At 38.5% G+C, this 27,664-nt stretch overlaps 2 protein-coding genes across 2 annotated transcripts in view; one reads left to right on the top strand and one right to left on the bottom strand.

Annotated features, from left to right (window-relative positions):
* Positions 1–12,695, bottom strand: part of LOC134794871 (uncharacterized) — a 162,202-nt gene extending 149,507 nt beyond the window's left edge. Inside the window, exon 1 of the mRNA XM_063766680.1 lies at positions 12,401–12,695. Within this exon, the coding sequence (XP_063622750.1) occupies positions 12,401–12,504 (104 nt within the window). The 5' untranslated portion in view covers positions 12,505–12,695. The remainder of the gene's footprint in view (positions 1–12,400) is intronic.
* Positions 12,696–13,025: 330 nt separating this feature from the next.
* LOC134794899 (transmembrane 7 superfamily member 3-like) lies at positions 13,026–26,818 on the top strand. Its single transcript, XM_063766744.1, has 9 exons — positions 13,026–13,374; positions 14,015–14,353; positions 16,789–17,054; positions 18,758–18,950; positions 20,602–20,769; positions 21,666–21,818; positions 22,692–22,952; positions 23,445–23,595; positions 24,725–26,818. Exons 1-9 carry the CDS (start codon positions 13,311–13,313, stop codon positions 24,801–24,803), a joined length of 1,674 nt encoding a protein of 557 aa, XP_063622814.1. The 5' UTR covers positions 13,026–13,310; the 3' UTR covers positions 24,804–26,818.
* The last annotated feature ends 846 nt before the right edge of the window (positions 26,819–27,664 follow it).

The following is a 27,664-nucleotide window of genomic DNA, read 5'->3' as shown; positions in this document are numbered from 1 at the left end:
CAGAGTTACTGCGTTTCAACTTTGTGTAAGTGTGAGGTGAGATACGAGATTTTTTCATAATAGTGATGTTATTTACAAAACTTGAAATCAGTTCCAAATGTTCCAATAGTCTATGAATGTATTCAAACGTAACCAATTAAAAACTATATTGAATAAATTAAAAGAAGGGAAAACCAGATTTCTATGAATCATCTAAAACAGTCGGGTTTCTTATCAACTCACATTACATCAATTTAATAAAACACGAATGGCCAACGAGAAACTGACACATAATGGATGCAGATTTTGTTACAGTTCTGGCATGAATAATGATGTAATTGTAATGTATTCATGCTACGCGTCGACAGATCGATTCATTGGTGTAACAATAGAGACCACCAATGAAATTGTTATCATGTAGGCTTGCTGTTGTAGTTGCACTTTCAGTATGTGCTTTACTTCGTTATTTTTACCATTAGAAAAAAGGTAAACAATTTTGAAGTGCCTTTTTATTGAAAAACGCTTTTTAAAAATCAGTAACTACCTATGAATGCAAAAGAATGTGAATGATCGTATATGATTTTATAATTGTTGTATATTTTGCCGTGACTTGTGTGTTTTGCAATTAAAAGACACATTAAGATCGCTTACCTTCTTTCTAATGCTGAAAAAAACTAAGTAATGGCGAGTTTGTCGGCTTGGGCTAATGGAGTGAAAAAGTTCACTTGATATTAGCTCGACTACAGTGTTATCTCTCGGACAGGGTTTGGCCTTAAAAGATAAAATAGCGATTATGGCTTCCGCATCTTTTTAGCAGGTAGTTTGGTGGTCAATAGTTAAAATTATTATTGGCTCCGCGATTTTTGTTCCTCCGAATTGGTTTGGAACTAGTTTGTTATTTATGCTAAACCCTACAATTTAGGTAGGATGTCGTATTTGTTAACCGTACGAGGGAGGCGCTTACGTTCAAGCCTTTTGATTTTCGGGTCCATAATGCTTATATTTTCCTTGTTAGTTGACCCGTCTCCCTCACATTTCGTACCGTAAAGTGTTCAATACCTTACGGTACGTAAAAGGCAGATTTTTTGAACTGTAAAACTTATCGGCTGACTGATCTGAACTGATCCGGCAAATAAATTGTCAAAACGGTAAATTGTAAACACTTGCCCTTCCTTGAGCATTAAGTTCTTTCTCGTACTCTGTGCCTCAGTGACTGACATGAGCAGTCTGCGAGGACCGCGACCGAAGAATTGAGTAATTAGTAATTACTTATTATATATAGGTACAGTCGACGTCAAAGATCTGTTTATATTTTTCGCCTTATTCAAAGGACTAAGGTTCTAGTATATAATATGAATGATAGAGTCGAAAATCACAAGGGCTTCTGGCGTTATCTACAAAGTTACTTTTGCATTGATTGCAGATTTTTTCTGAACTTAAAAGCCTCTACTCTTGTTTTCGCTCGTCCGTTATCTAGTTCAGAATTTAAGAAGCCTCTTAATTCGTTTTCCTCACATTTCCGTGACAAATACGAAAAACTGTAAAACCTATCGGCTGGCTGAGCTACAGATTCGGCAAACAAAATCCCGTTATAAGGACGGTGAACTGTAAACACCTGCCTGCGGTTAGAACAGGCACAGACTTGCCTGTTTACTGTTTACTCAACCAATAAACTATATTGACTGGTAGGTACTGGAAAAACCTAAGGTTTGTTTACTTAAACTTGCTAGGCGGGAAAGACAAGATAGAGCCTTATACTTCAAATTTTCAGACATGATATTATTTTAAATTTGTATGTCGTGTATGTCCCTAATCAGAGATAACAGGATAACATCATCGTCATCTCGTGTATGAAAAGTAATTCACGTAATTCTTTTTTACGAGATTTACTTTTCAAAATTCTAAAAAAATATTCTGCAAGTAGGCCTCAAGGGCTCTTTCAAAAGCCATTTACAGTCGGCTTTAGGTTAACTTCTTTCTTCATCAGTAAACATACCTACTTACATACATTACATACATAACATACTTGAATACAACAAAGTGAGGGCGTGTCATATTTTTGTCAGTCATCAAGTCATCATAGAAATCTGACATTATTGATAACATTTCCACACTTTGTCATTGAAAATATTATTATGTTATTAAAATATTATAGAGTTAGCTTGGTCTTAAATAATTACTCTAAAAGTACCTAGTTTGTCATATGCCGATGTGGTGTTACCTACCTATTGGGTACCTACCTATACCAGAAATTATGTAGGTATGGGAAGTACAATACCTATACAAAACACCACAAATGCTGAGCTATCGATACCTAGTCTACCTAATATGGACGGGATAACGTCATGGGATTTCGATGCAACTAAATCATACTTCTGAGCAATATAGGAAAACGTTCAAAAATTATGTCATTACAATAGAATGTCGTAAACAATCTCCATATATTTTACAACCAATGTGTTAAGTAAAACAGTAAGTTCAGTTAGAACTAGACTTTACACTGATGGTATTATGTTTCAAGTTAAAACGATTGATTCATCGACTTGTGAACGCTTGTACCATGTCAACAACCTTGTTATTTCTCTAAACTTCCCGACCACAAGAGTTAGTAGAAAGTTTGAGTCTTATAGGTCTATAGGTATGTGCTTTAGGCAGTGCTTCTACAATGAGCTTAAAAGATTACCTACAGGATTATTTATCTCAAAAGGGGTACTCAAATAAACATTGTTCCTATTAAATTTTTTACATTGTTAGAGTATGTGCAGAAAGAGAGTGGGCGGGGGGCGGGGGGGTTATGGGGCCCAATACATTCCACGACTCTTCTCTCTCCGAATATACTCTACTAATGTCACTATTAACAGGTATCTAACGGCACCTGGACCGAGTTTTATTTTTATGAAAGTTGATCGATCCCATTGGCATCAAGTCAGGATCTGATGATGGAACCTTGGAGAATCTTAAAGGCTAACCTATGGCGATCTCGGGATTTTCTGGAGTTTAGCAGTAAGTAACTCTCGCGTTTAATCTCAGAGATCATCATTTGGCGAAGTGGAACTGCTGAAAGTGATGAAGACTATAAAATGATGTTTTTTTTTAATTTGTGGCTTACTGTGGAACTAGGTCGATCTGTGTAAAATTGTCCTATAAAATAAAATGTTGTGTGAAGTCTTTTTTTTTTGTTAAAAGTTATCCATATTAATAAGCACTGGCTCACACTGCTTGCATTGAAATGATGTCGTGTCAAACGTCAAACAAACGCTTGCGTGCAGAACTACATCAATTTAATTAGCAGCCATTAACCAAATTAGGGCCAACAGGTCCGCTAAATGGGTCGCGGTGATAAGCTGATTATCTGGCTAATTTGTTTATTTCGTCTGTGACGGGTATAAATCGGCTCTTTATTCGGATTAATAGCCGTTACATTTTGAATGGGGAAGAATTCCCAATTATACTTACTTCTTGGGCAGAAATCCGGGGATTTGTACAATCAACTTTTCGATTTTCATTCACAAATCATATCCATCATCCATTTTTTTTACCTTTATTATTTTTGAGTGTGACTGTACATCCGGTGCTACCTAAATTCTCTTTGATAGAAATCAAAGAGAATTTAGTATAGAGGCGGATTGTCAAAAGTAATTTTTGTAGCCACAGTAAATTGACTGCCATCTGTCGACAACTGATTAAAAATTTTAGAACGCCATTTGACTTTGATCCTTATTCATTACTGATGTGTGTTAAGTTTGGTGTCAAAAAGTGTCGCCATCTACACGAGCATAGGCCAAAGGTATAATGGGTATAAAGGCATCTTTTCGAGCGATGGCGCCATACCAAATTTACAGTGGCTACAAAAATTACTTTGACTATACGCCTCTATATCATATTCTCTTTGCTTTCTAATCTTTCTATTCAGCTAGTGTGGCGACGTGGGTACAGTCAACGGTAAAAATATGGGTGTAGACAACTTACTCAAAAATATGTCCCATAGTTCTTAATTAATTGACATTAGAGTTATGGGACATATTTTTGAAATGATTTCTACACCCATATTTTTACCGTTGACTGTACTTAAGTTGGGGCACTTACTGTACGTACAAACTTCTGTCTATGCGACGGAGGTCAGATTTTTCTGCAGCTAAACCGAGAAATGCCCTAATAGTCCTAATACCAAGCGAATCGCACGAATCACGGCGCAACAACGCTTCTACTTTCACATGAGTTTATTAATTGAGGTGACAAAGATGGCCTAAAATACACAGCGACAGTCTAATCATTCATCAATTCATCGTTGTCTGATCATTGTATTATAACGTCTGACATATCATTAAAAGTACCATTGCTACGATTAATTCCTTACATTATAAAGTACCTACTAGCACTAGATGTGCCCGTGACCCTCTCGCGAGAATCGACCTGTGTCATTTCATTTCTTCTTCCTCTCCTAGAAGGAAGATTTTTAATAAATAACAGCCTAATTTTAGTATAGATTCTTTTGGCTGCAAAGTTTTTCTCTGAGCAAAAGCCTCTGTGCTTAATAGTTTTTACACGCCCCACTATATCATGTACAGTCGCCATATCGGAGCGGCCAAAGTAAAATATATATGAACGTGTTCATAATAAAATATATGAACACGCCTCAATTTTATTGTCAAGGTCTTAGAGTTCGTGTTTAGATATTTTTGAGTACCTTTGCCTCTCCGATATATCTGATGGCGATTGTTTTCAAACAGACCGACTGACACGAGCAGCATACACATGCCTACAGTTTATGCAAATGCTCAGTATTCAATCCGTGTAGAGTCCGCAAAAAAACTGTGTCAAGCATACAAGGCCAAAGTGTCTTTGCACGCACGCTTCTTCGATACATACACACGTATCGTCGGCATAATCGATGAAGACTTATGTTTTTTTTGTTATAAAAACAACAGACTGGTTTCGTCGGTTGCGATGACTAAACGGAAATTGAATGTAATCTTTGGTTGCAAAGTTATGCGGCTCCTATATCAGATTCAATATCATTTAAAGATTGAATTTGTGTAAAGAAAAATCAACTGGCAAGTTAAATTTTCACGCAAAATGTTAAAATTCAACAATTTATAAACCAAACCATCCACAAGATCGTAAATCAATTAGTTTCCAATTTTATCGCGAATAGATATTGTTTTTAAAAGGCATATTGATTTAACCTATGATAAAAATCCTGATCCTGAAAGATTTTGCATTTTTTTCGAGAACGTTTCGGTCTATCCGGCATGACTTGGTTTCAACCATGATTTTTGACTACCACACACATACGAAAGGTTAGAGTTGTTTGTCTTTATCTCACCTTGTATTAAACATTTCATGTAATAAGAATAATTTTTAAAATCAAGCTTAGGCATTCCCTAAATTCAATACAAAGGTTTTAATCAACACCGAATGCATTTCGGTCGGCCTTCGCCCACCATATTTGTACCGGTCAAGTACTGCATACAAATTACATGCACGAGCTACGTATAGACAGACAGTCAGACAGAGGTTCAACGTACGTTCTTAGCATCGATTGGTGTCTGGCGCCTAGCCAAACACTTCACTTTAATAATGGCCTGAGTTATCTTACTTCCTTAAATAGATAACCACTCTGTTAGATGATATTAACGAACATTTCGAAACTCACGGCGATTCCGATTCGAATATTATTTCGATTCGATTAATCATGTTTTGTAACCTTGTGAAGTAAGCAGGGATCATATAGGTAAACTGTATGGAATGTCATACTTCTTATTTTGTATACTAACAGCTCAACCGCAATGTATCATCTTGGAATTACCCGTTAACATGAGCATTACTTATAGATAAACATAAATAATTGTACTATAAGGTTTTCTTTTGTGCAATAAAGATTAAATATATAAATAAATAAATAAAATAAATTGTGTTCTAAAACGCTTCTCTTGGGTAGCGTTGGCCGACGCAGACTTTTGAAAGTAGCCTTACGACCTACTTTCAGAATAAAGTTTATTTAATTGAATCTTTATTCTTTATATTGTAAAGAGAGTCATTGTGCAGCTAAAGTGTATAAGTCAAGAATTTGAGTGCGTTTTTATCATTAGGGCTGATTGAAGATCGATACGAATCCATGTCCAATCATCAGCAGATATATCGGAGCAGCCATAGTGTTCACAAATATCTGAACAAAGCCTCATTATCAAGAGGTCCAAGTGCATGTTCAGATATTTTTTGTCATATTTGCTGCTCCAATACCTATCGCTACCTTTTGCTATCCTGACGCCGGTTAGCGTGAATGTATCAGATTTTCTGATACACTTGACAAAAGCTTCAAAAATAAGTTTCCGCTTACAATATAGGTCTCAAGTTTACACTCACGGCCAACGACCTAAGAGTCCTAGAACATAGACAAGGAAGTCGTTAAACCCCAGTTTCAGACGCCGGGTGTCCATAATTGTTTCTCCGACGTGTTTGTGGTGCTTTATAGAAACGGTAGGTACAAGCTTGCGATGCATTTAAGTGGAGTACGAGGATGCATTAGCGGTAACCCAGTTTCGTTGATTGATAAATTGAATCCAAAGCAGAGAAAAATCTGGCACTTCTGGGAGTTTCATATTGTACGGTTAAGGAATTTAATTTCTTTGCAAATAAATACTTAGTTACTTACTTATACCATTTCGTACCATGTCACAGTGACAATTAGATCTCTAGCGGGTTATATATTGTTTGTCACTGTTACAAGGTAAGGTACGAAATGGTACCGAAATCAATTAATCAAATTCCTTGATTTTAATATGACTGTGTGGAGACACTACATGAGCTTGCGCCTGAACCTTTGTAACATCAAACTTCTACAAGTATAGGTAAATTCATAAGAGCTGGCGTGAGGTTTGTAATGTTTGTAAGAACTGTCAACGCTTTCATAGAAAATCCGTGCCAGCTTTCCTGAAACAGCCTATATCTAGCCTGTCTATATACGTCAGAGTATACCTGAATCAGATCTCGATTCCTTCTTAACTACACTTCCTGATGAATTTTCTATATTTTTGTCTAAACTATAAGATGACGATTCCTAAAGGGGCCCACTGATTCAGTCCGCCGGACGGTATCGGCCTGTCAGTTTGACAACAAAGTTTTGACAGTTCCGAACAACTGACAGGCCGATACCGTCCGGCGGACTGTTAATCAGTGGGCCCCTTAAGTAAACCTTATTGCAAAGACACAAGCTCCACATTTGGTCAGATTGAAAAAGTTGCTGATAGTATTGAATTGCATGATCCGTTCAAGAAAACTCTTTTATATGACTACTTTGCTACCTGGCCCAACAACAACACAAGTAAGACAACAATACAAGTGTAGTCATTTTATTTGTCATTGTCATAGCTTCTTAATTTTTTAGGGTAAAAACGGGACCCTATAACTAAGACTCCACTGTCCGTCAGTCTGTCACCAGGCTATATTTCATGAACCGTGATAGCTAGACAGTTGAAATTTTCACAGATGATGTATTTCTGTGGCCGCTATAACAACAAAAACCTACTAAAAAGTACGGAACCCTCGGTGGGCGAGTCCGACTCGCACTTGTCCTGTTTTTTTTTGTTATAGCTAATCACCATCGCTGGCTGGACGTCGTGACAGCGGACATGGAAGAGAACAATCTCACACCTGAGGTTGCCGAAGACCGGGCAAAGTGGAGAAGATTGGGCAGGAAAGCGGACCCTGGCGCTAGGCCGGCAAAACGGTAATAGGTTGAAGAAGAGTAGAAGCTGATCACCATCTTCAACAAAACAATATTTTACCTAAACCGCTTTAATGTACAGATGACAGGTCATTTAACTGTAAAATAATACTTTGACCGCATATGTAATCATAGAGCCATTGTTTGATAACTCACTTGACGTTGCTTAGTGAATCAGAAGCCTGGTGTATTATTACTATTAGAAAGAATATTTAACTCGATGCCTAATATGGAGGATTAATACGTTGATACCTATTTCAATTAATGCCTAATATAGGCACGGGAAACCAAAGGATGTGTTGTCCAATTTTGTTCAATAACATCATTATGAGACCTTATAAGGAAGAACCCTAGAGTATATTTATGGTAATTGTATCTAAACCTTAGCCGGTATAGTGACTATATACTGCCTACGAACCTGAAGTTCCTGGGTTTTAATCCCGATGAGGACTTTTATTTGTGTTTGTCTTACGGTCTTCTACTCGTATACTGAAGCTATTTGCCTCGTCCTTAAAGAAGACTATATACCTAGCTAGAGGAATAAAATTCTCACCCTTGGTCTGTCTGTATTCAGACAAACAGAATCTAGGTCTGTTTAAAGCAAAGATGTCCATCTTAAGCTCTGTCGTGACTGTTTTTTTTAATAGCCTATTATTGTGTCCAAGTGCTGGGCAAAGGCCTCCCCTCTTTCCCGCCTCTTGGCTCTGTCCAATGCACACTCCCGCCACTCCACACAGAATGTATCAAGGTCGTCCCGTCATCTCCGTTTGGGTATTCCCCTGCTCCGAGATCCATCCTGTGGGATCCAGTCCGTGGCTAATTTGGCCCAGCGTTCTGGGTGCATTCGGCAGAAGTGCCCTGCCCAGAGTCCCATTTTGGCCCAGCGTTCTGGGTGCACTCGGCAGATGTGCCCTGCCCAAGTGCCCAGCAGTCCCATTTCAGCTTAGCGGCCCTTGCTTATACTTTGTTTATATACTTTAAAAACACATGGCGTGCTCCGACTGCTCCGAGCTCTCCAATTGCTAATATGAAGTTCAGTGTGACACACTTGAGCCTAATCATTTAATATGCACCATTAAGACGTAAATAAGATCAAGTGGGCGATGCTCTTACGAAAGCGAGTAGGTGTGATGGCTGACACACAGACGTGACCGGGGATATCCCTATCGCACTCGTATATGGTTAAGAGGATACATTAGTGGTCATTTTTTCATACAAACGTTCTCGACATTTTCCTCTCTGGATTTTGGCCCTAAATGAGTCATTTTAAGGGTTCCGTACCCAAAGGCCTGGTGACAGACAGACGGACGGACAGACAGACAAACGGACAGCGGAGTCTTAGTAATAGGGTCCTATTTTTACCCTTTGGGTACGGAACCCTAACAACAACCCCACCCAAGACGACTGACAGAAGTCCCTCGTCAACTTCTAAGGGTCAATCCTGCAATTTCGTCGGATTTTAGACGTGGATTAGGGAAAGCCCGGAAAACAAAAGGCAAATTTTGACATACGTGACGGATTATTGTAGTATTTTACCCAGTATAGTCCGAAAATATGTGGCACGCGGTTAAATGAATGAACATCTTCTAATCTAAGGTGCGAAAAGAGAGTTTAAGGTGTGTATCGCAGTTGTTGTGTACCTAATCTTGTTGGTTTTTAATTAAAAAAAGAAACACACACACAAAGCAAGATTTGAACTGCTCCGAAAGGTCGCAGGTTCAAATCTTGGTCAATGTGGTAAATTTTTCCGATTTTGCTAGCAGACGTACATCTCAAGACTTCTGCTATATACTATCACATCTACCAGAAGATGCCGCGCAGAGGGCCTTTACGTCCATGATGAAGGGAAATTGTATCATCAGCATGGCGCAAGAGGAAGAAACGTAAGGTTCCGTGCTTTTTAGTATTTGTTGTTATAGCGGCAACAGGCGGCGGCAGGCAGATATAGCCTGGTTACAGACAGACGGACAGTCGAGTCTTAGTAATAGGGTCCCGTTTTTACCCTTTATGTACGGAACCCTAAAAGCGAGTCACATCTTTGCAAACCATAACAGGGGAAAGGAGCGGGTAACCCATATAAATTAAGTAGGTCACGATAATGTATGTCAATGCTTACATTGCAGCTTTAAGATCACGGGAACGGCGCCAGAATACATTTGGAAGGATTCTTTAAAGAAAAAAGTATGACTAAAGTTGTGCCGTTCTCGAGAACGATCTCCGTTTTGTATGTCTCGCTCGAGAATATTTCCCATAGCAAACGGAGAATGTTCTCGAGAACGGCACAACTCTAAGTAGGACCTGCCATATTATTATAACTAATATAAGGTCGTTAGATATTTCCTGCCCTTAATCATGTAAGATAAAGGTAATTTTATCTCAGATGCCTGATGAGTCAGTAATATGCACAAGTTTTTGTAATCTTGGCAATAAAGTTTTTTCAAGCACATGGTACCTACTTTAAGCCTGAAAACGTACCTATAACGGACCAGTGGGCTTAACACAGTATTTCGCCTGCGAGACAGACTAATACGCGTCTTTTTCTAACTGTATTAATTAGAGAAGGACGGGTATTCTATATCGCGGGCAAGATATTGTCGCGGGCCCCCAGAGATAACCCTACTGATCCCCTGAATATGGCGATGGTGATATCAGGAAGGTACCTCACTAATCGCTATCAGCGTACCTACCTAAGTAGCCGACAGACCTCATCTTGAATGACCTATTGTAATGACAATCGAACGACTTAATGATCAAGGAAAATGATACCCACAGCTATTAGACAGTAGGTATTTAGCTAAAGATATAGGCCTTGCTGCTTTGAGATAAGGCTTATATAACTGGCTTCCAAGGATAATGCCACGTTTTTTTATGAAATATGAATGAATATCAATGGCCAACTTTTATTTACATTTATGTGAATCAAGATGACACGATACCAAGGGGCAAAGCCAAGATGAAAATTCTTGATAGAAAACGCCAATCGAAATTTAAATAATGTATGGACATAGTCACGTGACTTTTCGTAGCATCTGTCATCCTGATTTTTAGGGTTCCGTGCCCAAAGGGTAAAACGGGACCCTATTACTAAGACTCCGCTGTCCGTCCGTCCGTCCGTCCGTCCGTCTGTCACCAGGCTGTATCTCACGAACCGTGATAGCTAGACAGTTGTAATTTTCACAGATGATGTATTTCTGTTGCCGCTATAAAAACAAATACTAAAAAGTACGGAACCCTCGGTGGGCGAGTCCGACTCGCACTTGTCCGGTTTTTTTTACTTTTCGTTTGGCATTTGTCGATGTACGATTGTCGTCTAGGCTGGATCCCCTAATGTGTTTCCTATGCTGAGTTATACTAGAATTTGACCTACCTACCAACCTACACTCGTATGCCACGAAGAATGCATCGTGTAAATCAATAGTTCTTCCAAGTCAATTCATTAGTCGGTCAATTAATCAGTAGAGTAGGTAGGTCAATTCATAATGAGATTAGTGACTGTAGTCAGAGGGCCTACCGTGAACCACGTTCGACGTGTTGCCTCCCTGTCACACTTACGTACAAATTTACAAAGTGCGACATAGAGGCAACACGTCGAACGTGGTTCCCGGTAGGCCCTCTGATGTAGAAAAATGTAGACTAGTAGAATGAGTATACATAGTTGTTTTATGACCCCAATGGAACGAAGTTAGAGCGGTTTCGAGAAAAGGATGATATTACAGCTGTGTAGCTGTTTTGTTTGTTTTACTCGACTTGGCGGAGGCACTGCCGTGTCCCCAGATCAATGGCGCGAGATTTGACCTAGGTATTTGACAATATTGCCGTAAAAAATCGTCAAAAGCCCTTTTCAACCAATTCTCGGATAGACAACTAAACTTTCGAACGTTTATCGATCAAGTGATGTAAACAGTAATTAGTAAAGTTCCGATAAGGTCTTAGGGAATTACGACTAATTACCGTTCTCAATATAGCTAACATACTCGTCAATAGGTAAGTACATGCAGTGTTTAGAATAGGTAACTCATAACATGGTAATTTGGTAATCTACAATTGAATGCGCATCAGTCGGAGTCGGAGTAACACGTAGGTAGGTACGGAGAAGAATAGGTAAGTAATAGGTAGGTACCTATATAGCTAGGTAGATTAGGTAGATACCTACTTAGCACGTAGATATTTCTTATTCTTGGGTTATGAATAGAAGTAAGACTCAGTGAAGACCTACTGCAGCCCATAAGTACTAAAATGGCTATTTAATTTGAAAGACGGTTTCATCTTACACGGTTTAACTATCTAGTCAAGCGTAAGATTTATCAAATTGGCCTTGCGTCTGTCCATTTCCATTACCAAGAACTGGTGATTCGGATAAATCTAAGTACTGACCTAATGCACGTACATTCTCGTAAGAAAAAGGCAATTCAAGCTTACGTTTATCCCTAAAATGGGTAGGAAATAACGATAAACTGTCGTAAATCCGTTATCAGAACAAGACGTAGTGATAAGCACGTAAACATTATGAAAAATACCACTAACAATTTGTTGGATGGCCTATTGTTTATACAAATAGCATCGATTCCTCCACTTTAACAAAGCTTACAGGGAAACTAGTAGCTCAACGGTTATTCGACCCGAAAGCATCCTAAAAAATACCATACAAAATACCATGAATTTGCAAAGTAATTCGCAAAACATGAAAGGACGTACCTTGTAAACGGACCACTCCTTTTCGTTATTAGTGTAAGTATTTTCGTAACAGTCCGCACGTCGCCCTTGCGGGCAGCGTCCAACAACTCCTGGCCTCGCCCCATGGCCCATTTAATTTAAAACATCACACACAAAAACAACACAGAGATCAATCATATCAATTTTTTACACTAGACTTCACTACACACTACTACTTCATTGATCGCGCCGCCATGTTTAGTTCAATGTGACGTGAGTGCGCTCTAGCGGCCGGCATAGGAATCGATATTCCGTTCTCTTTGTGACCCGTGCCGTAAACTGACATTCTAACTGCAAAAATAATCCTTAAAACAATTGTTAGCGTTAATAAAATCAAATACCACAGATTTTATAATTAAAATTACTATTTTTGAAAAGAATATGTGTGGTTTTCAATAATTTATTTTGTTCGATGATCGGGCTGCCGCATTCCATTGCATCTATTGTCTCGCTCTTACTCGCTTGTTTAATCTTGCTTTCTCGCTTACTCTTTGTACATTCCTACTTGTTCCATTCGTTCTGACATTCAGACATTCATTCGAAAATCAGCTGTCAATTGAATTCACTTCACTTCACTCACATGCCATTGTTTTGGTTTTGCTTGTAGGTATCAAAGGCGTGTAATAATCGTACTTATCATACTGTTTTCCTTGATACGCCCAGAAATCCTTTATACATGTTTAAGTTTTGCAAGTAGAATAATTTGAATAAGTGTAATATGATTATGGGAAAATGTACAATATGTTAACGCCTGTCAAAGTAGGAACAGCTGATTTCTGTTGGCAGAGGTGCAATAATAAAATAGGATAAAAGTACACCGCAATAGTGATTAAGAGCACTTATCGATTGTGATTCTTGTTGTGATATGATATAGTTTTCAAAGTTTGCCAAAATGCTTCATTATATTCTCATAATATTATACATATGTGCTTCTATAAGCGCTGAAGAAGTTCAAGGTATGTTCAATTATCTGAGTAATTGTCTGTATGTCATTGATTTCTATAGGTACTAGAGTTCGCTAGTGTTTTATTTTTGCCCTCTCTGAGTTGAATAGGTACCTACTTTTTTTTCTTATGTGAAAACCAAGTAAGTACCTTAAAATAAAATTATAAGGCTTTTATGATGAGTATATTCCTTCATTCTGTTATGCCTGTTGCTCCGAAATTTATAATGTTTTTAAAGTAAATGAAATATTTTTGTTTCTCAACCAACATAGGGATTCCAGCCCAAACCCTATTTAGGGTTCTGTACCTAAAAGGTAAAAAGGAACCTTTGTTGTGCCACTCTGTCCGTCCGTCTGTCTGTCACATCGCTAAATATCTCACAACTTACACTATTGATTTGAAATAGTTTTGAACATGGCTAACCCAGACGGAATTATAGTGTTTTTTTTTGTACAATCAAGCGGAGGTGGCCTGTTATTACAGGGCAATGTTTTATTTATTGTGAATTGGCAAAAAGTAGAAAGTTTTCTCTGGTTGCCCTGAAAATTAGTGTTGTGGCATCCCGCCATGACACATGCTCTGTGGCAACCAATTTGGTGGATATGAAGTGTTTTCTGTTTCACATATTAATTTTATGATGTTTTTATTTCAGAATCAACATTTATAATATCCTTAAACAACACATATTCAAATGACGAGCTATACAGCAGCATAATTGATGTAAAAAGCAAATCTAAAACCCACTTTCAATTCACCGATGTTAATAAAGATATCTCCTTCATCGTCTTTCAAATGCATAGTCATCTTAACAATATTTCTATGCGGAATGAGACTTGTTTTAACAATAACAAGTCAAATCGCACTTGTGAGATATTAACTGGTATGAATATTGGTTTATTCAGCACAATGCCTATATCTGACATGTCGGTGACAAATTTGAATGAAAAGGATTTGAAAATATTGATAGCCGTCCATGGATACATTTATGATGGTGAGTGTGTTTATGCTTTTATACTGAAAACACTTTAGTTATATTTAAAAAAGGTTTCCTATATAAATAAGTATCATTTACAATAATTTGGAAAAAACCGGCCAAGTGCGAGTCGGACTCGCGCACGAAGGGTTCCGTACCATTACCCAAAAAACGGCAAAAAAATCACATTGGTTGTATGGGAGCCCCACTTAAATATTTATTGTATTCTGTTTTTAGTATTTGTTGTTATCAGCGGCAACAGAAATACATCATCTATGAGAATTTCATTTGCCTAGCTATCACGGTTCATGAGATACAGCCTGGTGACAGACAGACAGACAGAAGGACAGCAGAGTCTTAGTATTAGGGTCCCGTTTTTGCCCTTTGGGTACGGAACCCTAACAAATATAATTATAATTGATTGCAGAATTCATGGAATGCTTTTCCTTTCATTTTTTATAAGTATATTTAATATCAAATGATTGCTATAGGTAGTTAGTATAGTTTATTTATAGCATAAAGTTGGGGATATCCTGAAATATTGTATTTTCCTCTTGTTAACCTTGGCAGCAATGCATATTATACAACATAGCAACAAATCAAATAAATTAGTTTCCTTTACCATTCTCGATACGTATTACCATATACCTGTATTATAATTGACCATTAAAGTACTGACAAGATATAAGGGCTAAATGGTCAGTTAAGAGTTATATTAAAATTAGAGATGCCCCGAATAGTGGTTTTGGCCGTATACCGAATATTCGGCCCCTCTCTCGGCCGAAGCGCCGAATATTCGGCATGACATGCGGTCACAATTATTATGAAAACTGTTCGCCAATAAAGCACAACGTTTGCTAAGATATATTTTTTGTTGAACAGAGTTATTTTATTATTATTTTATGTAGTTACAGACCGACCGCTTAAATGAGTCCATGCCTGCGCGGTACGGGGGCGACGGGGTAGGACGACATTTAAGCGGTCGGTCTATAGAGTCAATGAAATCAGACCCATGATGAAAATAAAATATTTTGTAATCAACAAATACTCAATGAAGGGTCTTCGTATTTAATATTTTAAATATTAAATATACATACCTACTTACCTAGGACTATGAACAGTATAAATAAATAATAAATATAAATAAATAATATTATAGGGACATTCTTACACAAATTGACTAAGTCCCACGGTAAGCTCAAGAAGGCTTGTGTTGTGGGTACTCAGACAACGATACATATAATAAACAAATACTTAAATACATAGAAAACATCCATGACCCAGGAACAAATATTTGTGCTCATCAAGTCATCACACAAATAAATGCCCTTACCGGGATTCGAACCCAGGACCATCGGCTTCGCAGGCAGGGTCACTACCCGCTAGACCAGACCGGTCGTCAGTATGAACTCTATCATCACGGTATAAGATAATATTTTACTATTGTTATTTGCGGATTCTTGAAACCAACTCCGTGTCATGTTTTGCTATCTATAATGCCATTGAGAATATCTGTATGAGTTCAAAACCTTTATTACGTATCTTATCTAACTAAATAAATAGTACAGTAACCTAAAGAGAAAACGCCTTTTACTCGAATATGGTCGCACATGAATATGATTCCGTACCATTACGCAACAAACGGCAAAAAAATCACGTTTGTTGTATGGGAGCCCCACTTAAATATTTAGGTATTTTATTCTGGTTTTAGTATTTGTTGTTAAAGCGGCAACAGAAATACAGCTTGATACTGCCTAGCTATCACGGTTCATGAGATACAACCTGGTGACAGACAGACGGACAGAAAGACAGACAGACAGACAGACAGACAGACAGACGGACAGCGGAGTCTTAGTAACAGGGTCCCGTTTTTACCCTTTGGGTATGGAACCCTAAAAAGGAATGAAAATGATATAAATCCCTGCCGCTTCTTTACACCATCGCTCTACGCGACAACATTGCCATCAACTGTGATATTCCTAAACATGTGTTTAACATTACTTAATAATTATCGATAGGCTTACTAAAAAAAAACTTAGCCAGTTTAAATTTTTTCAACTGTTTACTTGTTGATATAAGTGCGCAAACGAAAAGTAAATCCAAACGTACGTTTGGGATTGAAAATCCAAGCGATGCGAGTGTTTAATTTAAAGTACCTTCTGATGTGCTGTCAAAAATTTGAGAAATTTCCCCTTCGAAAAATTTCGGACACTTCTCATAATTTTGTACCTAAAGAAATCGAAATTTTCCATTTCAAAATTTTTATTTATTTCATCATAAAGGAAAGCATTTCACCACAAGAGTTTGAAGAGATCCCAGTAAATAGTAAGTTCCTCGTTGGCTGAGAAGTTTCCTGTTATTTTCGAGAAATTTCCAACTTATTGAAATTTCTTTACGCAACTCTCGTTTAAATACCTACATTATTATATTCAAATATACTTTCCTTCATACAGATCCAGTGCCCGGCGGTTGCAACCTAGATGGCCCTGTAGAAATACCGCCATTCGTTTCAACAACCACATCACCTTACAGAGACTACATAAGCGTAACCGCTCCAGCGCCTAGCCCTAGCTTAGCTCCCGATATGTGTGAACAGACTTTACAAAGCTTAACGTTCTACAGATTATACTTGCCTGAAAGGGATTTTAGTATGGACTCGTACTTTGGAGGAATCAAAGCTATGATGAGCTATCCTAGTGTTTTGAAGTATGGTGACGAGGTGAGTAGAGACAGCAATACAACTAGTGGCTCTGTGAGCTGTAGACCTCGCGAGCAGAGCTTGAAATAACATGGTGCTAAGAGCTTTAAATACACCGTGTTTTTTTTGATTTCCGTTAATTTCAAGGGTGCATTCCTGAGCTTAAATCAAGTAACTTTCTCAAAGACACCGATGTTCTAATTAAGTCCATTTCGGAGATAATCCATAATTTATTTTTTTACTATAAGGCCTCTACAAGCGTGTAGTGTACACTTGCCTTAGGGCCGGCTTACATATTGATTAGTGTTTAGAATGAGTTCATACATTTGCTACTAAACTTAAGTACAATCTCGGTCGATTGATGTACGAAATGACATTGATATGTCACAGATTTCAATTGTTTGGTTGAGTTAAATGTAATGCCCGTGTTACAACAACGCTATATGCTACATTTAATTACTTTTTAAACAAAAAAAAAAAAAACAAAAAAGAAAACAAAAAAAAATTTTTTTTTGAAAATTAACTATGCCATTTAGTTTTTATAAACGTACTTAACTATACCCCGAAGTAACGGAATTCAATAAAAACACGGTGTATAGTAAATTAAAGAAAAACAATACGAAATTTATGTGTAAAAAAATACAAAAAGTTATAATATCCCAGCATACAATTACTGGGGATCGAACCCAGAAAAAACAGAATTGTGCAAACAGAAAAAGCGAACGTTTACAAACTGAGCCAAATAGTTCTTAGATGGGTTGACGAAATTTAGCTACTCCTTCTCAAATTAAAATTAGTTAAAATTAAATATCTAAATACCGCCTAAACCAGCGATAATTTTTTTCTGCATTTTTTGCTATTAACTCTGTAAACATGTCTCAAAAAGAAAAAAGTCTTATGATATCGATACGACTATTTGTTTAGGCGCCAGGTATCACGACTCCGCCATTTTTTAAAATTTCCAAAAACCGGATTGACAAAAAAATTTTATTTAGTCATAAAATTCGGTCACAAAATTTCACGAGAATCGGTTAAGAATTGCGACCTGTAGAGGAGAACATCCGGACATACGAAAGCAAAATGCCCGAGTCAAAACGTAGACCTTCGCTTCGCTTCGGTCAATTATGCGGGTGCGATAGAGATAGGAAATGGCTGGCCAATGTACGTAATTCTTCCTCGTCCTTGACGTCCTTACTACAATAAATAATAGTACTAGGTATAGTCTTTCGATTTGTAGCTGGCCCCGAGCGGCTAATCCTTTCTCTATTGTTAAAACCGCTCGTGCTATTACCACCTGCATTAAAAATTTCGGTAACTTTAACCGGTTATTGAATACAACTCCTATGAAAATTGCAATAAGGTTCATTTTACAAAACGCGTCTAGTACGACAGATATGACCGCAAGGTGGCGCAAGCGCGAGCAGGCGTCCGTTCCGTAATAGAGGTGCGCGGCAACTACTAGTGCTAGACACCAAAATTGGTGTGGGCTGCATATGGCCGCATGAACTTGTAGCGACTAACGACGCGACGAAATCGCGGAGTGAGCCACGTCCTTACTTTATTATAATTAGGCCCACTTGCACCATCCCACTAACCCAGAGTTAAGCGGTTAAACCGTTAACCTAGTGTCAAATTGTACTGGTAACCATGGCAACTCCAGGTTTAACCGGTTAACCCCGGGTTAGGGGAATGGTGTAAGTGGGCCTTATTATATTGTATTTTAGATACCCGAAACTCATCGATCGAACGTCCGCCGTACAATGAGCGCCTACCCCGGCACCGGGGTAGTGTTCGTCGCAGTAGCACTGTTTAGGAATTATAATGGCACTGCAAATCCAATTCCGCGGTGGTCTACATATGTACCGACCGTTACGTATGTCTGCTCGCCTTTGGTGGAGGACGATTGCCTATTGCTTGGTAAGTATATATAGTTGTCTACATATAGATAGCTACTTTATCAACCATGCCCAATTGCCCATACTATAAACCAATAGTATACTTAGGTTCCGGGCAAACTGACGAATCCGACATCAGAGCAGCCGACGCAACGTAGCCATGCCGTTTTGTCGACTAAATAGTGATTAGTTTTAAGTTTATAAAATACATAATATGTATGTTTTTCTGTAAGGTATTTGTAATATGGGCCTTGTTGCCTGATTTAAATTTCTAAATAAATAAAAAGGTCTAAGGGCTTACTGTAAACATCGACAATCGAAAAGATGTAGGTAGATGGCCCAGAAAGGCCTTATAACTGCGGAGTTCGAAATGCAGCAATAATTTAAATAGAGTCTCAGGAAAAACCGTCGGCGTCTGGTCACTGCTATAGAAAACGGTGTCGCTGCTTCTTGAGCAACAGCCATTGAATTGAGTAGACGCCGACGCTCTAGAAGTTTATACGCTAGTGTGGGTAGGGAATGCTCCCGGGAATTCCCGGTTCTCATATTCCCGGGAATTCCCGGGAATTTTATAGTGTCAAAAGAACCGGTAATGAAGACCCGGTACCGGTACTTCCCGGTTCTCATCATATGACTATTTATTCCCATTTCAATAGTAGTAATGTTTTAGTACTTTAGCTCGGGACATTATACAGGGTGATTCAGGAGACGTGAGCAGGTTAACTTTAATTTTCTAGTCGTGTTGAAAAAAAAAGTTATTAATTTATTTACGACATGCATGGTCACCCTAAAATTAGAATACTAAACTACCGATATTCTGTGTCAAATGGAATGTCATCACTGTCATCACGGTCTGGTTACTTTTGAAAACTCGTATCTCACTCAAGTTTGACAGTTTATTTTCTTCGTAATCAAAATGCTGTCATTACGGTTAAAGAGGTTTTATGCCCTAAATTTGCCCTCATCAAAAAGTTACAAAATAGGAAAAAGTGTGGTTGTTTCACCTAAATACGACGGTGACCGATCAATTATCAGTTACTGAGTGTGCAGGATTAGTCCTGCTCACGTCTCATGAATCACCCTGTATATTATATAACATTTAATAATGGTGGTGGTGGTTTCGTTTCATAACGGGGGACTCAAATAAGCCGACAAACTAACCTAGTAAAGTAGACAATCGTGCAGGCAGGCCGTGCTGAGTGCATCGACTACGCTACGGCCGGGCCGTGTGGCTCTGCCCAGGCGGAGGCAGTGTACCGGTTAAGTTGGTAAAATAGGTTAGAACGCCAATTAAGTGTTTGTTTACAATAAAATAAGTCATTTATTAATTCTTATGCAATTATTTATATGAAAATAAGTCATTCATAAAGATTGTACCTACGCTAACACAAACAATTTCTTAAAAGTAATCAAAAGATGCCTTGAGAACCGGGAATCCTGGTTCCGGCCATGCCCAGAACCGGGAAATGAAATTCTTGGTACCGGGACCGGTACTGCATGCCCTAAGTGTGGGGTCTCTTCAGGTTCCGTGTTTTAGCTAAGTTTATTTCCTCTCGTCAATTCTTGGGATTAGTTGCCAAGCGTCCCCCAGGCTCCCATGAGCCGTGGCAAAATGCCACGATAACGCGAGGAAGAAGAAGAAGCTAAGTTTATTTCCTATACCTTTGCACCAGGTGATCTGCTATCCCAAGTCCTTTGCGCGTCTCTCCTCTTCGTGGGCCTGTTTGTGTGCTACTTCGGGCACAAGTTCTTCAAGACGGAGATGTTCATGTTCGGGATGCTGAGCGGAGTGATCATCACTTACATACTGATCTCGCTGATTGCTGAGATGGAGCAAGCCCGTGAGTTAATCATCATCATCATCATATCAGCCAGAGGACGTCCACTGCTGGACATAGGCCTCCCCGAAACAGTGCTACAATGACCGGTCTAATCGTACATAATTTCTAAAAAAACATCTTCTAAAAACTGTATACTTTCATGTTATGAGCTCCACTTTACTAAATTATGCTTTTTGAGAGCAAGGCATGAGTTAGTATAAAAATACACGAATTGTGTATCTATTGCAGAGTTTACTCCCTCGATTTCTCCAGGATACCACCATCAGAAGATGATCTAATGACGAACCCTTTCAAACAAAAGAAAAATCCGATTCGGGAAACAATTTTCCGAAATTCGGGGAATCAGGGAGGCGGGGGATAAGGATCCCATCGTAATCAGAAACTCTCTCTCTCTTCTAAATTCTGAAGTAGGTTCAGAAACGATTTAGGTTTCGTAGTTATGGGTCTGAGTTTACGCAGCTTGTATATTTATAGATGAAATTAGGTCAAGACGGGAAAAAGTGACGTACTAGTAGAAGAGCCTATGCCCACCAGTGGGCGATACAAGGCTGATTTGATGATGAATGATATATTTTTGAGACATATATGCACACTGAAGATCTCAATACTCGTTGTTAGAGTCTGTGAGGAAACAGGGGCGTATTTACCCTAGGGCCATCCGGGCCATGGCCCGGGGCGCCAACCCCCAGGGGCGGCATATGCCGCCCCTGGCGGATTGCATTTTGTTTTTCTTCCTTGAATTCTGGGGCGTCGAACCGTATTGGCCCAGGGCGCCAAATTTCAAAATACGCCCCTGTGAGGAAAGAGAAGAATCGTATAATGTATGGGTCCCAAATCCCAATACATTCCACGACTCTTCTCTTTCCGAAAACACTACATCTACATCTCTTCTGCAGCTCTGATTGGTGCATCCTTCCTCTCCGGGATCCTGTTCGGTTTCATCTGGCTGACATTCTGGTGGTTCTACGGCATTCCTGTGTTCTCCGTGCTTCTGGTCACCCTGACCTTCGGCTTCTTCGCTGCCTGCGTTCTATACCATCAAATTCCGGGTAAGATTCATTAGGCCCTAGTAGATCTGATTGGTGATTTGTTTCTCTGGGATCCTGGTCTTCACCTGGCTGACGTTCTGATGGTTCTACGGCATTCCAGTGGTCTTCGTGCTTCTGGTCACCCGACTTTCGGCTTCTTCGCTACCTGCGTTCTATCTATACCATCAAATTCCGGGTAAGATTCATTAGATCTGATTGGTGATTGGTTTATATGGAATCCTGTTCTTCATCTGGCTGACATTCTAGTGGTTCTACGGCATCCCTGTGTTTTCCGTGCTTCTGGTCACCCTGACCTTCGGCTTCTTCGCTGCCTGCGTTCTATACCATCAAATTCCGGGTAAGATTCATTAGGCTCTAGTAGATCTGATTGGTGATTAGTTTCTTTGGGACCTTAGTCTTCATCTGGCTGACGTTTTGATGGTTCTACGGCATTCCTGTGTTCTCCTTGCTTCTGGTCACCCTGAACTTCGGCTTCTTCGCTGCCTGCGCCCTGTACCATCAAATTCCTGGTAAGAATCATTAGGCCCTTGCAAATATCAACCTGTACAAATATTATTGTACTTATAACCAATGTGAAAGGTAACTGTCTCTTTGATTGTCGAATTCCATACCAAAATGAACTGATATTGAAATTTATCTTTTCCATTAAAAGATTTTGAGAGCGCCATCAGCTTATACCGGCCTTACCCATTTTGGATAGTGCAAGAACTTGATTGAATGATTTTTGACTCAGGTATCTGGATTAATATTGGGACTAGACCTTTTAAATCAGGTTCCATGGAAACCTAGTAATAATATTATGTATTATGTAGTAATCCTCCCAGCTAAAAATTGTATATTAAGGACAGCTATTGAAATAAATCATATCTCCAGGTGGCCTGACAATGCTGCTTGAAGACCTAAACTTCTGGACGCTATTCATCCTAGTGATGCTCCTGACAGCTGTCATCCTAACACCAGCTACGTACCCAGCGAACATCCTCTGTTGCGCTGTTCTCGGCGCGTACGCAGCTATATACCCTATCGACTACTGCTTAGGGTCCAATTTGAAGTACATCATCATTAACACTGTGAGACGGGCTACTGTTGACAAGTTTCACTATGCTGTGCTCTCGCCGCCTTTTGAAAAAAATGGTGAGTTTTAACCCTAATACCTGTAGGTTCCGTCCTTCCTACGTTGCATTTAGTTATTCCACATTATAACTTTCATACGTAATTGTTTTCAAATACGATGCCAAGTCATACAGAAGAGGAAAAGAGTCTCATGTTATTATATCCAACTGGCTATGCTACAAGTTTTCCTCATACAACATTTATCGTACACGGACATATCCTCATATGATTTTATTATATTTAAAAATTCACCTTTTTCTATACTAATGTCCCACAGGCCTCTTCTCATTTTACAACAGGTTTTGAGCTACAGAGCTCACCCTAGCCCAATACTCCAAGCCATTAAAAGTATAAAAGTTGTATAATAACATTAATAACGCGGTCATCTCATTAAAATAAAGCCCTGTCATTTACTCTTTATTATACTGAATACCTACGAGTATACGCAAGCCTTATCTACTATCAATATTCATTATATTATTCTACTATGCTATAACAATGTATATTTTACAGATGCCCTGCTAATCCTCCTATGGGTGATGCTGGCCATAACTGGATTCCTGTTCCAACACTACCATAACCGCGGGAAGCCCCCCTTCCCTCCCCCGCCGAGGAACATTCGAGAGAGTCCCGAGGGTTACGGCTCTATCACCCCTTACACACGGTACGTTGTTAGCTATTACGGGATCTACCCCTTCACTCCCCCGCCGAGGAACATTCGAGAGAGCCTCGGGGTTTACGTCTCTATCACCGTTTACACAAGGTAGGTATAGTTTATATATGTAATTCTAGGTAATACTGGTCACACAACCCCTTTCCTACTCCCACCAAGGAACATTCGGGAGAGCCCCGAGGGTTACGGCTCTGTCAACCCTTACACACGGTACGTATAGTTATATATGCTATGCTTTTCTATAGGTAGTCCTAGGTAATGCTGGTCGATACGGAGTTCTGGTTGTAACACAACCATTTTCTTACCCCCCACAGAGGAACATTCGAGAGAGCCCCGAGGGTTACGGCTCTATCACCCCTTACTCACGGTACTTATAGTTACATATGCTTTTCTATGGATAGTTGTAGGTAATACTGGTCGATACGGGGTCTTGTTGTAACACAACCCCTTTTCTACCCCTATTAGGTACTCACAGTACATGTAGTTATAAGACATCTTGTTAGATGAAGAACACACATAGCGGTGATGCTCGCGGTGACGCGACTTTAAATATTGTATCACGGTAATCCGCCTCCGCCGTTCCGCGCGGTGCAGCGCCTAATTCCAGGGGAGTTACATGCGCGTTGCCGACCCTCTAACACTCCGCACCCTCGTTGAGCTCTGGCAACCTTACTCACCGGCAGGAACACAACACTATGAGTAGGGTCAAGTGTTATTTGGCAGCGGTTTTCTGTAAGGTGGAGGTACTTCCCAAGTTGGCAGTGCCAGTGTTCTTGGCCTTAGCGTGGCGGGTAATGCTGATAGCTACTGGATTATGTTGTAACAATGCCCCCTTGCCTCCCCCGCCGAGGAACATTCGGGAGAGCCCAGAGAGTTACGGCTCTATCACCCGTTACGCATACGTATATTTAATTTATACAGTTTGTTATATGTATTTTAGGCCAATCCCCCGTTATATGCTTATCTTTGTTTTTATATCGTAGAAAATGATAGATTTCCTGAATTTATCATTTTCTGCTGAATTAGTACAAAATTTATATGATTGGGTTCTAAATCAGTGCAGGGTTAGCTTAGACGGACTTTCATACCATTTTCTTACCAACTGTTTTTCACATTTCAGTTTGGGCGCTGCTTCGGATCCACCTCTGCGGTCTACATCCAACCTTACAAGCAACGAAAACACCCCTTTGCTGGCCTAAAATGTCGCATAATCACATATACCTACTTAAAGCTTCTTTTCATAGATTCCTATTTGAAAATTATCGCTATTTGATCTCGCCTTTGAACGTAACAAAAATTGTTTTAACCTTTAAACTGCGTGATATGTTGAAGATTTATAAAACTTTCCCAAAAACACTAATATGTAATATAAAGCAAATATTTTTTTATTACCTATAGTGGGTACTGAGTTAGGGTCTTCCCACACCTATCAATGCGGAAACGGCAAAAGCCGATAGAAAAAAGCTTTAAGTCTACACAATAATACCGAAAAAGACGTCGCTCGATGCGTCGATAGGTGTGGAGAGACCCTTATTAATCTCTCTATAACGGTTTTTTGTATTACTTAAAGTTTTTTTTTACAAAATAATTACAATACTACAACAATTAATAATTTAACAAAATAATTAATTTAAAAATTCTTACTGCCTAAGTAAGAAGATTTTAAGTTACAATTTTATTATGTAGTCTAACCTTTTTAATGGTTTTATTTATTCACTTTAATAATGTGGTGAAAAGGTTAAAGCGCAAAATTGCAAATGTCGTTAATTTTATGAATAATTTTAAATTAGTGTATTTTTTTAGTACTTAGTTTTTTATTCCTAGTGTTACCAAATATTTAAAATCTTTAAGACTGTTGCCATTTGTGATAATATGTATATATATATGTATGTACGTTAGAAATAATGTATAATCATTACATTACCCATAAATGGAGTTTATATAAACCTCTGCTATACATTTTTGAAGTGTACAACTTTTTCCCATTGTCATTGCCAAAATCGCGACAGAAAATGGGTAGTCGTACATTAGAAGTTGGGCTGACCAGATGTGGATGTTTATTACTGTAAAACTTTTTTTATTTCGGGGTTGGCCTAGTAGAAGTTGTTCAAACCTAGTTGTACAGTCAACATTAATAATAGCGGATGAAATAATGCACCTAAAGTATCTGGCAGTCTGAAATAATTTTCCAAATAGAGATACTTAAATCTCTAGTATATTCATGGTCAAAATTATCTCTCACTATCTAAATGTTCTACATATGTTTTATAGTTCGTTTATTTAGCATTAGAAAAATACTACGCGATCTTTGACGCGTTTATTTAATTGACAGCCGCTTTTTAAAAATCAGTAACTATTACTTATGAAAGCAAAAGAATGTAAATAATCGTGTATGATTTATAATTGTAACATATTTGCCGTGACTTATTTTTCAAAAGTGTTTTTAATAAAAAGACACGTCCAAGATTGTTTACCTTTTTTCTAATGCTAAAAAACGAACTATAGTGAATCTATTAGAAAATGGCAGATACTTTTGACGCGTAGTCAGATACGCTACTTTTGATGCTTACTGTACCTACGATAAATTTTTAGGTTATCTCATATTTAAAGTATGGCTAGGATTGTAAAAAGACAACCTGTATATAGTATACTCGTGGCTTGCTTGGGGTATGTCCATAAAATACTCCTATATATTTTATATAATTATGTCTAGTAAGATTTGTAACTAAATTCATTACAAGTATAAAGTATGAATGCTAAGCGCGAATAATTTCGTACATTGACCCTCGATTTCCTATCTCTATCGCACGCGCGTAATTATATTGCTGTCGCTCGCACAAAATATATCTTCTTTATTTTACTTTTAACTATGTTTACTTTATTTAAGTTAACTAAGTTTATTTTAGCAGACCGTGTTAATACCCTGCCATGTTGAATAAACACAAAAAAAACTGAAATCCCAATCCGTTTAGATATAAAGAATTGGCACTATGGCAAAAGATTAGCCATTCAAATCAAATTCAGTTTGAGGGATGGACAGACAACATCTAAACCAATTATGAGCGCAGATAATCTGAATTGTTTGACAGAGGGGCTGCGTGTTTCTGATAGAATTCCATTATAGAGTAAATAGGGTGCAGACTCAGAACTAGTGTAATGCAATCATCTCTACTGAGCCTAGCCAAGATGGCAATTGTACAACAAACGCTAAACATTAGAAAAAATGTACCTAGACTTGGTCAAGCTAATCTTGTCAGTAGCAAAAGGTGGCAAATTTTAAAAATCGCGAGTTAGCAACACTGTTTTCGAATAATTCCAAAATCGCGTGTCATCTGTGTGTTATCTGTGGAATGTGGATCGTGAATGACAGCCATCTTGTTTGCTTACATTCTGAATCGTTGCTATTTCAAGAGAAATTTCTGCTGTCACCATTAAATACCAATATATTGAATAAGATTGTGCATGAACTTAAGCAAAGTCCAGGTGCCTACAATGTACAATGATGCTCGTTGATCGTAAATATTTGTAAAATTTATGACTTATGATAATTACATGTTTTGGTTCGATGTACATTGCTGCTTTTCTTAGCGCAATACTGCTCTTTGAGTGTTGCCCTACTTCACTTTGCTGTACATTGCTACTGACATACGTTGCTTGACAGACTATATGTGGATGACAGATGCTACGAAAGTTCACGTGGTAATAGACCATATTATTAAAGTTTCAGTTGGCGTTTTCTATTTACGATTGTCACTTGGCTATGCCCCCTAATGTGGCGTAAAAGTTTCCAAAATTCGGAAATATCCACATGGAATAACTTTGGAAATTTCTCATATGGGGAACAAAAATCTTCACATTCAAAAAGAACATTTTTTATTTCTTTGTATTCTTTTGTAGTTTTCAAGCTAAATGGTATGCATTGTGAGTTGATACGTTAAAAACAGTAAATATACAATTATAAATCAACCTCATCCACTATCGATAATGTACCTTTTGACGGAAAACGTCACATTTTAGTTTAAATAATGGTTGTTATTCAATGGTACTATCTCTGTTATTC

Source organism: Cydia splendana, chromosome 11, assembly GCF_910591565.1.
Source record: "Cydia splendana chromosome 11, ilCydSple1.2, whole genome shotgun sequence".
Classification (NCBI taxonomy): domain Eukaryota; kingdom Metazoa; phylum Arthropoda; class Insecta; order Lepidoptera; family Tortricidae; genus Cydia; species Cydia splendana.
The sequence above is the reverse complement of the archived record's forward strand: the minus strand, read 5'-3'. Positions and strand labels throughout refer to the sequence as shown.